At 50.9% G+C, this 14,373-nt stretch overlaps 1 protein-coding gene across 2 annotated transcripts in view; it reads right to left on the reverse strand.

Moving 5' to 3' along the window:
* Nucleotides 1-5,875: 5,875 nt before the first annotated feature.
* The window catches only part of cstf1 (cleavage stimulation factor, 3' pre-RNA, subunit 1), a 30,294-nt gene continuing 21,796 nt past the window's right edge, over nucleotides 5,876-14,373 (reverse strand). For both annotated transcript variants that reach the window (XM_046311361.1, XM_046311362.1), the window contains exon 7: nucleotides 5,876-6,718. In XM_046311361.1, coding sequence (XP_046167317.1) covers nucleotides 6,459-6,718 — 260 coding nt within the window. In that variant the 3' untranslated portion in view covers nucleotides 5,876-6,458. The remainder of the gene's footprint in view (nucleotides 6,719-14,373) is intronic.

Consider the following 14,373-nt stretch of genomic DNA (forward strand, 5'->3'; position numbering starts at 1 on the left):
AATACAAACACTACAAAAAACGTAACGAAAACCGAACCAGCCTATACTTGTGTACACTAACACATAGCCAGGAACAAGGACACTAAGGACAATCACCCACGACAAACTCAAAGAATATGGCTGCCTAAATATGGTTCCCAATCAGAGACAACGATAAACACCTGCCTCTGATTGAGAACCACTTCAGACAGCCATAGACTTTGCTAGATCACCCCACTAGCTACAATCCCACTATATACACACCACATACAAAACCCCATGCCACACCCTGGCCTGACCCAATACATGAAGATAAACACATAATACTTCGACCAGGGCGTGACACATTTAGATGTGTGTGTGTGTGTGGTCACAAGCGTTCTATTATAAAGGCTGGTAACTCCAATATTAGTGTATTGTATTTTCTCAAGACTTGTGTCATTTGCAGTAAAGTTTAGGTAACAAATAACATTGGATTGTTTTCTTTACATTGTTTTAGCTGTGAGTTCGGTTCACATGAACCACTTTTTATTTGACACACAGAGACTGATCATGTAGATTATATTCTGTGTTTAATTAGTTAAAACCTGCATTTCCCCCTAGCAGGGATTTAGTGTCATGTTTCAGCAGTTGCATCCCTGGAAAAGAAAGTGTCACAGGAATAGGTCTTTTTTGGGCCCTCAGCAGTTTGCATCCCTGGAAAAGGAATAGGTCTTCTGAGCAGAGGGCGAGTGCAGAGAAATACAGGAATAGGTCTTCTGAGCAGAGGGCGAGTGCAGAGAAATACAGGAATAGGTCTTCTGAGCAGAGAAATACAGGAATAGGTCTTCTGAGCAGAGGGCGAGTGCAGAGAAATACAGGAATAGGTCTTCTGAGCAGAGGGCGAGTGCAGAGAAATACAGGAATAGGTCTTCTGAGCAGAGGGCGAGTGCAGAGAAATACAGGAATAGGTCTTCTGAGCAGAGGGCGAGTGCAGAGAAATACAGGAAAGGTCTTCTGAGCAGAGGGCGAGTGCAGAGAAATACAGGAATAGGTCTTCTGAGCAGAGGGTAATGTGCAGCAGAATAGAGCAGAGGGTGCAGAGAAATACAGGAATAGGTCTTCTGAGCAGAGGGCGAGTGCAGAGAAATACAGGAATAGGTCTTCTGAGCAGAGGGCGAGTCAGAGAAATACAGGAATAGGTCTTCTGAGCAGAGGGCGGTGCAGTGAAATACAGGAATAGGTCTTCTGAGCAGAGGGCGAGTGCAGAGAAATACAGGAATAGGTCTTCTGAGCAGAGGGCGAGTGCAGAGAAATACAGGAATAGGTCTTTCGAGTGAGCAGAATAGGTCTTCTGAGCAGAGGGCGAGTGCAGAGAAATACAGGAATAGGTCTTCTGAGCAGAGGGCGAGTGCAGAGAAATACAGGAATAGGTCTTCTGAGCAGAGGGCGAGTGCAGAGAGAGAGTTGATTTCAGTTGCAAAAGCAGCAAGGACTTTTCACAAAACTGCATTCAGCAAACGACGGAATTGCGAGAGCTAGCTATGTAATGCCCCGCAAAATTGCTCAACATAGCAAGCTATTCACTGAGGGCGAATTCATTAAAGAATGTTTAATTGACTCTGCAGCAATAATTTGCCACAACAAGAAAGAGCCGTTTGAAAATGTTTCTGTCGAGACGAACAGTGACACGGAACAACAGTTGAAAGACGAGGTAAAGGATTTCATGTATTTCTCCTTGACCCTGGATGAGAGCAGGGATGCACGTGACACGGCTCAGTTGTTGATATTCTTTACGAGGCGTAACCCTACACTTTGAAATGACAGAGGAGCTTGCTTCAGTGCAGTCAATGAAGAGCACCACCACAGGGAAATGTTGATTGGAGGAGGTTAATAAGTTTGTGGCAAAGCTGGGACTGAGTTTTGAAAAGTTATCCAGTGGGACCACTGATGGGGGCCCAAACTTGACAGGAAAAAACATTGTCCTTTGGAAGAGGATACATGATCAAGTAGCTGAGCTGAACCCAGATCAGAAAGTGATTTTCCTGCACGGCATTATTCATCAGGAGGTGTTCTGAAAATGAGCCATGTTGTGGATACAGTCACTAAAGTGGTAAACTTTATAAGAGCAAAATCTTAAAACCACAGGCAGTTTGTCTCACTGTTGGAAGAGACAGAGTCGGGTCATGGAGATCTCCCGTACCACACAAACGTGATATGGGAAGGTGCTTAGCAGGGTTTGGGACCTGAAGTCTGAGATGGCTGAGTTTGGGGAAGGTGCTTTAAAGGATGTGGGACCTGAAGTGGGAGATTGCAGAGTTTTTGCAAATGAAAAGAAAATATGTGGATTTCCCTCAACTGCAAGATGAAGAATGGTTGGCTGATTTTTCCTTCACCGTGGACATCATGGTCCTCATGAATGAACTGAATTCCAGACTACAAGGGAAGGGCCTTTTTGCACATCAGATGTACAGCCTATAAGGGCACAGGGTGAGGCCCAGCCTTGTCAAAGCCTTCAAGGGAAAATTACTCCTCCTGACCCATCAAGTAGATGACAACAATCTCCTTCTGACACTACTAGTCTGTTCCCTATCAGATGACACTACTAGTCTGTTCCCTATCAGATAACACTACTAGTCTGTTCCCTATCAGATGACACTACTAGTCTGTTCCCTATCAGATGACACTACTAGTCTGTTCCCTATCAGATGACACTACTAGTCTGTTCCCTATCAGATGACACCACTAGTCTGTTCCCTATCAGATGACACTACTAGTCTGTTCCCTATCAGATGACACTACTAGTCTGTTCCCTATCAGATGACACTACTAGTCTGTTCCCTATCAGATGACACTACTAGTCTGTTCCCTATCAGATGACACTACTAGTCTGTTCCCTATCAGATAACACTACTAGTCTGTTCCCTATCAGATGACACTACTAGTCTGTTCCCTATCAGATGACACTACTAGTCTGTTCCCTATCAGATGACACCACTAGTCTGTTCCCTATCAGATGACACTACTAGTCTGTTCTCTATCAGATGACACTACTAGTCTGTTCCCTATCAGATAACACTACTAGTCTGTTCCCTATCAGATGACACTACTAGTCTGTTCCCTATCAGATAACACTACTAGTCTGTTCCCTATCAGATGACACTACTAGTCTGTTCCCTATCAGATGACACTACTAGTCTGTTCCCTATCAGATGACACTACTAGTCTGTTCCCTATCAGATAACACTACTAGTCTGTTCCCTATCAGATGACACTACTAGTCTGTTCCCTATCAGATGACACTACTAGTCTGTTCGCTCCTACTGTTTCCTCTCCTTTCACCTTCAATGTGGATAACTCTCCCACTGTTTCCTCTCCTTTCACCTTCAATGTGGATAACACTCCTACTGTTTCCTCTCCTTTCACCTTCAATGTGGATAACGCTCCTACTGTTTCCTCTCCTTTCACCTTCAATGTGGATAACACTCCCACTGTTTCCTCTCCTTTCACCTTCAATGTGGATAACGCTCCTACTGTTTCCTCTCCTTTCACCTTCAATGTGGATAACGCTCCTACTGTTTCCTCTCCTTTCACCTTCAATGTTGATAACACTCCCACTGTTTCCTTTCACCTTCAATGTGGATAACACTCCTACTGTTTCCTCTCCTTTCACCTTCAACGTGGATAACACTCCTGTTTCCTCTCCTTTCACCTTCAATGTGGATAACACTCCTACTGTTTCCTCTCCTTTCACCTTCAACGTGGATAACACTCCTGTTTCCTCTCCTTTCACCTTCAACGTGGATAACACTCCTACTGTTTCCTCTCCTTTCACCTTCAATGTGGATAACTCTCCTACTGTTTCCTCTCCTTTCACCTTCAATGTGGATAACACTCCTACTGTTTCCTCTCCTTTCACCTTCAATGTTGATAACACTCCTACTGTTTCCTCTCCTTTCACCTTCAATGTGGATAACACTCCTGTTTCCTCTCCTTTCACCTTCAATGTGGATAACACTCCTACTGTTTCCTCTCCTTTCACCTTCAATGTGGATAACACTCCTACTGTTCTCTCCTTTCACCTTCAATGTGGATAACACTCCTACTGTTTCCTCTCCTTTCACCTTCAACGTGGATAACACTCCTACTGTTTCCTCTCCTTTCACCTTCAATGTGGATCACGCTCCCACTGACCTGCAACTTGAGCTGATCGATCTTCAGTCTGATGCAGTGATTGGAGAACTATTCAAAACAATGTCACTGACAAGGTTCTATGAGTCTCTCGATGAACAAAGCTTTCCAAAGATTAGGAGTCATGCTCAGAAGATGTTTGTACTGTTTGGGTCAACCTATGTATGTGAAGACATTTTCAGTGATGAAACATAAGTCAAGGCACAGATCATCTCTTACCGACTCACCTCTCAGTAATCCTGAGCAGTTTCAGAAACTATACCTGCCTTCACTGCTCTAGTCAATGCCCATCAGAGACTTAACACCTCACACTGATTGAGTAGTTTAAATGTAATGTTGAGCTTCTCTCTCTCCTGTGTTTTTGTGCATACCAACCCGTTAACATGAGTTCTGTCCGTGGTGCTGAATGCACAGTGTACTTTGCCTCCCATGTAGTTCATTGCATGTTTAATAATAAATACCTACCAAAAGGAGAACATGGTTTATTTCTGTGCATGTTAAGAGCGTCTGCTAAATGACTTAAATGTAAATGTAATGTTAAAAAGTCAAATAAGTAGCATATCTGGACGTGATTTACAGTAGATATATCTGTCACAGTCATACACATGATGTATAATCCTGTAATATGATTTTTTAAATGTATTTTTATTTAACGAGGCAAGTTAGTTAAGAACACATTGAAAATAACAATGACGGCCTAGGAACAGTGGGTTAACTAGCCTAGGAACAGTGGGTTAACTAGCCTAGGAACAGTGGGTTAACTGGCCTAGGAACAGTGGGTTAACTGGCCTAGGAACAGTGGGTTAACTAGCCTAGGAACAGTGGGTTAACTAGCCTAGGAACAGTGGGTTAACCAGCCTAGGAACAGTGGGTTAACCAGCCTAGGAACAGTGGGTTAACCAGCCTAGGAACAGTGAGTTAACCAGCCTAGGAACAGTGGGTTAACCAGCCTAGGAACAGTGGGTTAACCAGCCTAGGAACAGTGGGTTAACCAGCCTAGGAACAGTGGGTTAACTAGCCTAGGAACAGTGGGTTAACTAGCCTAGGAACAGTGGGTTAACTAGCCTAGGAACAGTGGGTTAACTAGCCTAGGAACAATGGGTTAAACCAGCCTAGGAACAGTGGGTTAACCAGCCTAGGAACAGTGGGTTAACTAGCCTAGGAACAGTGGGTTAACCAGCCTAGGAACAGTGGGTTAACCAGCCTAGGAACAGTGGGTTAACCAGCCTAGGAACAGTGGGTTAACTAGCCTAGGAACAGTGGGTTAACTAGCCTAGGAACAGTGGGTTAACTAGCCTAGGAACAGTGGGTTAACTAGCCTAGGAACAGTGGGTTAACTAGCCTAGGAACAGTGGGTTAACTAGCCTAGGAACAATGGGTTAACTAGCCTAGGAACAATGGGTTAACTAGCCTAGGAACAGTGGGTTAACCAGCCTAGGAACAGTGGGTTAACTGCCTTGTTCAGGGGCAGAACAAAAGATTTGTACCATGTCAGCTCGGGGACTCGATCTTTCGGTTACTAGTCCATTCTCTAACCACTAGGCTACCTGCCGCGCGATTCTGGGCAAAAATACATTCTAATGTGGCCCTCCATGGAAAATAATTACCAGGCGTGCTATAGAACAACAGTGCATATTTCTATACTATAGAACGTTTAACTTTATACTTAGAACATTTAAGTCTAAGATTCAAGACTAATTTCAAGTCAAAGAACTGACAGGAAAACTTATTTTCTTCAATGTTTTAATAAAAATGTGTAACATCAGAAAGACAAAAACAAAAAAAGGGGAAAACCACAAACTCAACGACGGAGTTGTTTTATCAAAAGATTAAAGAAACGTATTAATGAGCATGTTGCTCACGGTCTTCAAAATATCTAGAAGATTAGTTAATGATTACTATTCCCAACAACGCTGTTCATGTAATCAGCCAGCCAATCAGCTGTGTTCTCTACCAACATGGCTCCCCACCATGGTGAAACCAGGCCCAGATAGAAACTCACTGGTCAAACACGGCCGCCTGGCTGTCATACCTGGGTACTACAGTCATGACAAGCCATTACAGAGTCATCAGAAAGACTCCACTAGCGCCACTGAAATCCAGTCCAAGATGGAGGCAGGGTAGTCAACTCAGACACGGTTTGTTGTAACGTCTGAGGCTGCAGGACCCCGATGCTGTTCAGTGTCAGGTAAGGAGCGGTTTGGCTGTGGAGTCGTCGTCAATGGGGGCTTCCTCAGTGGCGAGGGATTTTGTTTGGGCTCTGTGGTAGTGTGTTGGTACAGAGGGGTCAGAGGTACAACAGAGGGGTCTCAGTCGGTGGTAGTACGTCTGTACCAGAAGCGGGCCCTGAAGTCATCACTACAGGTCATGAACCCTGGGTTGGTGGGGGAGTGGACGATACAGCGGACTATGTTGTTGTGACCCAGGGACAGAAGGTTCTTCCTCTCTGCAGATCGGGAGTCCCAGCAGCATAGAGAGATGGTTCTCTCATCAGGCAGCAGAACATAGTCCTCTGTGTGGTTGAACACACCCTGGGTACGATGCATCTGACGACCACTCAGACCAGCACCTGACGGGAGGAAGACACACACGGATAAGTTATGGGCAAGAATGATTCCACATCAGAGTAACTTTGTCCTGACTCAAACAAAACACCACCCCAGAACTCCTCTCTCTTTGTCCTGACTCAACCCACCCCAGACCTCTCTCTTTGTCCTGACTCAACCCACCCCAGACCACCTCTCTCTTTGTCCTGACTCAACCCACCCCAGACCTCCTCTCTCTTTGTCCTGACTCAACCCACCCCCCAGAACTCCCCTCTCTTTGTCCTGACTCAACCCACCCCAGACCTCCTCTCTCTTTGTCCTGACTCAACCCACCCCAGACCTCCTCTCTCTTTGTCCTGACTCAACCCACCCCAGACCTCCTCTCTCTTTGTCCTGACTCAACCCACCCCAGACCTCCTCTCTCTTTGTCCTGACTCAACCCACCCCAGACCTCTCTTTGTCCTGACTCAACCCACCCCAGAACTCCCCTCTCTTTGTCCTGACTCAACCCCTCCCAGACCTCCTCTCTCTTTGTCCTGACTCAACCCACCCCAGACCTCCTCTCTCTGTCCTGACTCAACACCACCCCAGACCTCTCTTTGTCCTGACTCAACCCACCCCAGACCTCTCTCTTTGTCCTGACTCAACCCACCCCAGACCTCTCTCTTTGTCCTGACTCAACCCACCCCAGAACTCCCCTCTCTTTGTCCTGACTCAACCCACCCCAGACCTCCTCTCTCTTTGTCCTGACTCAACCCACCCCAGAACTCCCCTCTCTTTGTCCTGACTCAACCCACCCCCCAGAACTCCCCTCTCTTTGTCCTGACTCAACCCACCCCAGAACTCCCCTCTCTTCGTCCTGACTCAACCCACCCCAGAACTCCCCTCTCTTCGTCCTGACTCAACCCACCCCAGAACTCCCCTCTCTTCGTCCTGACTCAACCCACCCCAGAACTCCCCTCTCTTCGTCCTGACTCAACCCATCCCAGAACTCCCCTCTCTTTGTCCTGACTCAACCCATCCCAGACCTCCTCTCTCTTTGTCCTGACTCAACCCATCCCAGACCTCCTCTCTCTTTGTCCTGACTCAACCCACCCCAGACCTCTCTCTTTGTCCTGACTCAACCCACCCCAGACCTCCTCTCCCTTTGTCCTGACTCAACCCACCCCAGACCTCCTCTCTCTTTGTCCTGACTCAACCCACCCCAGAACTCCCCTCTTTGTCCTGACTCAACCCACCCCAGACCTCCTCTCCCTTTGTCCTGACTCAACCCACCCCAGACCTCTCTCTTTGTCCTGACTCAACCCACCCCAGAACTCCTCTCTCTTTGTCCTGACTCAACCCACCCCAGACCTCTCTCTTTGTCCTGACTCAACCCACCCCAGACCTCCTCTCTCTTTGTCCTGACTCAACCCACCCCAGAACTCCCCTCTCTTTGTCCTGACTCAACCCACCCAAGAACTCCCCTCTCTTTGTCCTGACTCAACCCACCCCAGACCCCTCTCTTTGTCCTGACTCAACCCACCCCAGAACTCCCCTCTCTTTGTCCTGACTCAACCCACCCCAGAACTCCCCTCTCTTTGTCCTGACTCAACCCACCCCAGAACTCCCTCTCTTTGTCCTGACTCAACCCACCCCAGACCTCCTCTCTCTTTGTCCTGACTCAACCCACCCCAGACCTCCCTCTCTTTGTCCTGACTCAACCCACCCCAGACCTCCTCTCTCTTTGTCCTGACTCAACACCACCCCAGACCTCTCTCTTTGTCCTGACTCAACCCACCCCAGAACTCCCCTCTCTTTGTCCTGACTCAACCAACACCACCCCAGAACTCCTCTCTCTTTGTCCTGACTCAACCCACCCCCAGAACTCCCCCCTTTGTCCTGACTCAACCCACCCCAGAACTCCCCTCTCTTTGTCCTGACTCAACCCACCCCAGAACTCCCCTCTCTTCGTCCTGACTCAACCCACCCCAGACCTCCCTCTCTTTGTCCTGACTCAACCCACCCCAGAACTCCCCTCTCTTTGTCCTGACTCAACCCACCCCAGACCTCCTCTCTCTTTGTCCTGACTCAACCCACCCCAGAACTCCTCTCTCTTTGTCCTGACTCAACCCACCCCAGACCTCCTCTCTCTTTGTCCTGACTCAACCCACCCCAGAACTCCCTCTCTTTGTCCTGACTCAACCCACCCCAGACCTCCCTCTCTTTGTCCTGACTCAACCCACCCCAGACCTCCTCTCTCTTTGTCCTGACTCAACCCACCCCAGAACTCCCCTCTCTTTGTCCTGACTCAACCCACCCCAGACCTCCTCTCCCTTTGTCCTGACTCAACCCACCCCAGACCTCCTCTCTCTTTGTCCTGACTCAACCCACCCCAGACCTCCTCTCTCTTTGTCCTGACTCAACCCACCCCAGACCTCCTCTCTCTTTGTCCTGACTCAACCCACCCCAGACCTCCTCTCTCTTTGTCCTGACTCAACCCACCCCAGACCTCCTCTCTCTTTGTCCTGACTCAACCCACCCCAGACCTCCTCTCTCTTTGTCCTGACTCAACCCACCCCAGAACTCCCCTCTCTTTGTCCTGACTCAACCCACCCCAGACCTCTCTCTTTGTCCTGACTCAACCCACCCCAGAACTCCCCTCTCTTTGTCCTGACTCAACCCACCCCCCAGAACTCCCTCTCTTTGTCCTGACTCAACCCACCCCCCAGAACTCCCCTCTCTTTGTCCTGACTCAACCCACCCCCAGAACTCCCTCTCTTTGTCCTGACTCAACCCACCCCAGACCTCCTCTCTCTTTGTCCTGACTCAACCCACCCCAGACCTCCCCTCTCTTTGTCCTGACTCAACCCACCCCAGACCTCCCCTCTCTTTGTCCTGACTCAACCCACCCCAGACCTCCTCTCCCTTTGTCCTGACTCAACCCACCCCAGACCTCCTCTCTCTTTGTCCTGACTCAACCCATCCCAGAACTCCCCTCTCTTTGTCCTGACTCAACCCACCCCAGACCTCCTCTCTTTGTCCTGACTCAACCCACCCCAGACCTCTCTCTCTTTGTCCTGACTCAACCCACCCCAGACCTCCTCTCTTTGTCCTGACTCAACCCACCCCAGACCTCCTCTCTCTTTGTCCTGACTCAACCCACCCCAGAACTCCTCTCTTTGTCCTGACTCAACCCACCCCCAGAACTCCCCTCTCTTTGTCCTGACTCAACCAACACCACCCCAGAACTCCCTCTCTTTGTCCTGACTCAACCCACCCCAGAACACCCCTCTCTTTGTCCTGACTCAACCCATCCCAGAACTCCTCTCTCTTTGTCCTGACTCAACCCACCCCAGAACTCCCCTCTCTTTGTCCTGACTCAACCCACCCCCCAGAACTCCCATCTCTTTGTCCTGACTCAACCCACCCCAGACCTCCCCTCTCTTTGTCCTGACTCAACCAACACCACCCCAGAACTCCCCTCTCTTTGTCCTGACTCAACCAACACCACCCCAGAACTCCCCTCTCTTTGTCCTGACTCAACCCACCCCCCAGAACTCCCATCGCTTTGTCCTGACTCAACCCACCCCAGAACTCCCCTCTCTTCGTCCTGACTCAACCCACCCCAGAACTCCCCTCTCTTCGTCCTGACTCAACCCACCCCAGAACTCCCCTCTCTTCGTCCTGACTCAACCCATCCCAGAACTCCCCTCTCTTTGTCCCGACTCAACCCACCCCAGACCTCCTCTCTCTTTGTCCTGACTCAACCCACCCCAGACCTCCCTCTCTTTGTCCTGACTCAACCCACCCCAGACCTCTCTCTTTGTCCTGACTCAACCCACCCCAGACCTCCTCTCTCTTTGTCCTGACTCAACCCACCCCAGACCTCCTCTCTCTTTGTCCTGACTCAACCCACCCCAGAACTCCTCTCTTTGTCCTGACTCAACCCACCCCCCAGAACTCCCCTCTCTTTGTCCTGACTCAACCAACACCACCCCAGAACTCCCCTCTCTTTGTCCTGACTCAACCCACCCCAGAACTCCCCTCTCTTTGTCCTGACTCAACCCATCCCAGAACTCCTCTCTCTTTGTCCTGACTCAACCCACCCCAGACCTCTCTCTTTGTCCTGACTCAACCCACCCCAGACCTCCTCTCTCTTTGTCCTGACTCAACCCATCCCAGACCTCCTCTCTCTTTGTCCTGACTCAACCCACCCCAGACCTCTCTCTTTGTCCTGACTCAACCCACCCCAGACCTCTCTCTTTGTCCTGACTCAACCCACCCCAGAACTCCCTCTCTTTGTCCTGACTCAACCCACCCCAGACCTCCTCTCTTTGTCCTGACTCAACCCACCCCAGAACTCCCCTCTCTTTGTCCTGACTCAACCCACCCCCAGAACTCCTCTCTTTGTCCTGACTCAACCCACCCCAGAACTCCCCTCTCTTGTCCTGACTCAACCCACCCCAGAACTCCCCTCTCTTCGTCCTGACTCAACCCACCCCAGAACTCCCCTCTCTTCGTCCTGACTCAACCCATCCCAGACCTCCTCTCTCTTTGTCCTGAATCAACCCATCCCAGACCTCCTCTCTCTTTGTCCTGAATCAACCCATCCCAGACCTCCTCTCACTTTGTCCTGACTCAACCCACCCCAGACCTCTCTCTTTGTCCTGACTCAACCCACCCCAGACCTCCTCTCCCTTTGTCCTGACTCAACCCACCCCAGACCTCCTCTCTCTTTGTCCTGACTCAACCCACCCCAGAACTCCCCTCTCTTTGTCCTGACTCAACCCACCCCAGACCTCCTCTCCCTTTGTCCTGACTCAACCCACCCCAGACCTCCCTCTCTTTGTCCTGACTCAACCCACCCCAGAACTCCTCTCTTTGTCCTGACTCAACCCACCCCAGACCTCCTCTCTCTTTGTCCTGACTCAACCCACCCCAGAACTCCCTCTCTTTGTCCTGACTCAACCCACCCCAGAACTCCCCTCTCTTTGTCCTGACTCAACCCACCCCAGAACTCCCCTCTCTTTGTCCTGACTCAACCCACCCCAGAACTCCCCTCTCTTTGTCCTGACTCAACCCACCCCAGACCCCTCTCTTTGTCCTGACTCAACCCACCCCAGAACTCCCCTCTCTTTGTCCTGACTCAACCCACCCCAGACCTCCTCTCTCTTTGTCCTGACTCAACCCACCCCAGACCTCCTCTCTCTTTGTCCTGACTCAACACCACCCCAGACCTCTCTCTTTGTCCTGACTCAACCCACCCCATAACTCCTCTCTCTTTGTCCTGACTCAACCAACACCACCCCAGAACTCCCCTCTCTTTGTCCTGACTCAACCCACCCCCCAGAACTCCCCTCTCTTTGTCCTGACTCAACCCACCCCAGAACTCCCCTCTCTTCGTCCTGACTCAACCCACCCCAGAACTCCCCTCTCTTTGTCCTGACTCAACCCACCCCAGACCTCCTCTCTCTTTGTCCTGACTCAACCCACCCCAGAACTCCCCTCTCTTTGTCCTGACTCAACCCACCCCAGAACTCCCCTCTCTTTGTCCTGACTCAACCCACCCCAGACCTCCCCTCTCTTTGTCCTGACTCAACCCACCCCAGACCTCCTCTCTCTTTGTCCTGACTCAACCCACCCCAGACCTCCTCTCTCTTTGTCCTGACTCAACCCACCCCAGAACTCCCCTCTCTTTGTCCTGACTCAACCCACCCCAGACCTCCCTCTCTTTGTCCTGACTCAACCCACCCCAGACCTCCTCTCTCTTTGTCCTGACTCAACCCACCCCAGAACTCCCCTCTCTTTGTCCTGACTCAACCCACCCCAGACCTCCTCTCCCTTTGTCCTGACTCAACCCACCCCAGACCTCCTCTCTCTTTGTCCTGACTCAACCCACCCCAGACCTCTCTCTTTGTCCTGACTCAACCCACCCCAGACCTCCTCTCTCTTTGTCCTGACTCAACCCACCCCAGACCTCCTCTCTCTTTGTCCTGACTCAACCCACCCCAGACCTCCTCTCCCTTTGTCCTGACTCAACCCACCCCAGACCTCCTCTCTCTTTGTCCTGACTCAACCCACCCCAGAACTCCTCTCTTTGTCCTGACTCAACCCACCCCAGAACTCCCCTCTCTTTGTCCTGACTCAACCCACCCCAGAACTCCCCTCTCTTTGTCCTGACTCAACCAACACCACCCCAGAACTCCCCTCTCTTTGTCCTGACTCAACCCACCCCCCAGAACTCCCATCTCTTTGTCCTGACTCAACCCACCCCAGAACTCCCCTCTCTTCGTCCTGACTCAACCCACCCCAGAACTCCCCTCTCTTCGTCCTGACTCAACCCACCCCAGAACTCCCCTCTCTTCGTCCTGACTCAACCCATCCCAGAACTCCCCTCTCTTTGTCCCGACTCAACCCACCCCAGACCTCCTCTCTCTTTGTCCTGACTCAACCCACCCCAGACCTCCTCTCTCTTTGTCCTGACTCAACCCACCCCAGACCTCTCTCTTTGTCCTGACTCAACCCACCCCAGACCTCCTCTCTCTTTGTCCTGACTCAACCCACCCCAGACCTCCTCTCTCTTTGTCCTGACTCAACCCACCCCAGACCTCCTCTCTCTTTGTCCTGACTCAACCCACCCCAGAACTCCTCTCTTTGTCCTGACTCAACCCACCCCCAGAACTCCCTCTCTTTGTCCTGACTCAACCAACACCCCCAGAACTCCCTCTCTTTGTCCTGACTCAACCCACCCCAGAACTCCCCTCTCTTTGTCCTGACTCAACCCACCCCAGAACTCCCCTCTCTTTGTCCTGACTCAACCCATCCCAGAACTCCCCTCTCTTTGTCCTGACTCAACCCACCCCAGAACTCCCCTCTCTTTGTCCTGACTCAACCCACCCCAGACCTCCCCTCTCTTTGTCCTGACTCAACCAACACCACCCCAGACCTCCCCTCTCTTTGTCCTGACTCAACCAACACCACCCCAGAACTCCCCTCTCTTTGTCCTGACTCAACCCACCCCCCAGAACTCCCATCGCTTCGTCCTGACTCAACCCACCCCAGAACTCCCCTCTCTTCGTCCTGACTCAACCCACCCCAGAACTCCCCTCTCTTCGTCCTGACTCAACCCATCCCAGAACTCCCCTCTCTTTGTCCCGACTCAACCCACCCCAGACCTCCTCTCTCTTTGTCCTGACTCAACCCACCCCAGACCTCCTCTCTCTTTGTCCTGACTCAACCCACCCCAGACCTCCTCTCTCTTTGTCCTGACTCAACCCACCCCAGACCTCCTCTCTCTTTGTCCTGACTCAACCCACCCCAGACCTCCTCTCTCTTTGTCCTGACTCAACCCACCCCAGAACTCCTCTCTTTGTCCTGACTCAACCCACCCCCCAGAACTCCCCTCTCTTTGTCCTGACTCAACCAACACCACCCCAGAACTCCCCTCTCTTTGTCCTGACTCAACCCACCCCAGAACTCCCCTCTCTTTGTCCTGACTCAACCCATCCCAGAACTCCTCTCTCTTTGTCCTGACTCAACCCACCCCAGACCTCTCTCTTTGTCCTGACTCAACCCACCCCAGACCTCCTCTCTCTTTGTCCTGACTCAACCCATCCCAGACCTCCTCTCTCTTTGTCCTGACTCAACCCACCCCAGACCTCCTCTCTCTTTGTCCTGACTCAACCCACCCCAGACC

The sequence above is a fragment of the Oncorhynchus gorbuscha genome, linkage group LG18, assembly GCF_021184085.1.
Source record: "Oncorhynchus gorbuscha isolate QuinsamMale2020 ecotype Even-year linkage group LG18, OgorEven_v1.0, whole genome shotgun sequence".
In the NCBI taxonomy this organism is placed as follows: Eukaryota; Metazoa; Chordata; class Actinopteri; order Salmoniformes; family Salmonidae; genus Oncorhynchus; species Oncorhynchus gorbuscha.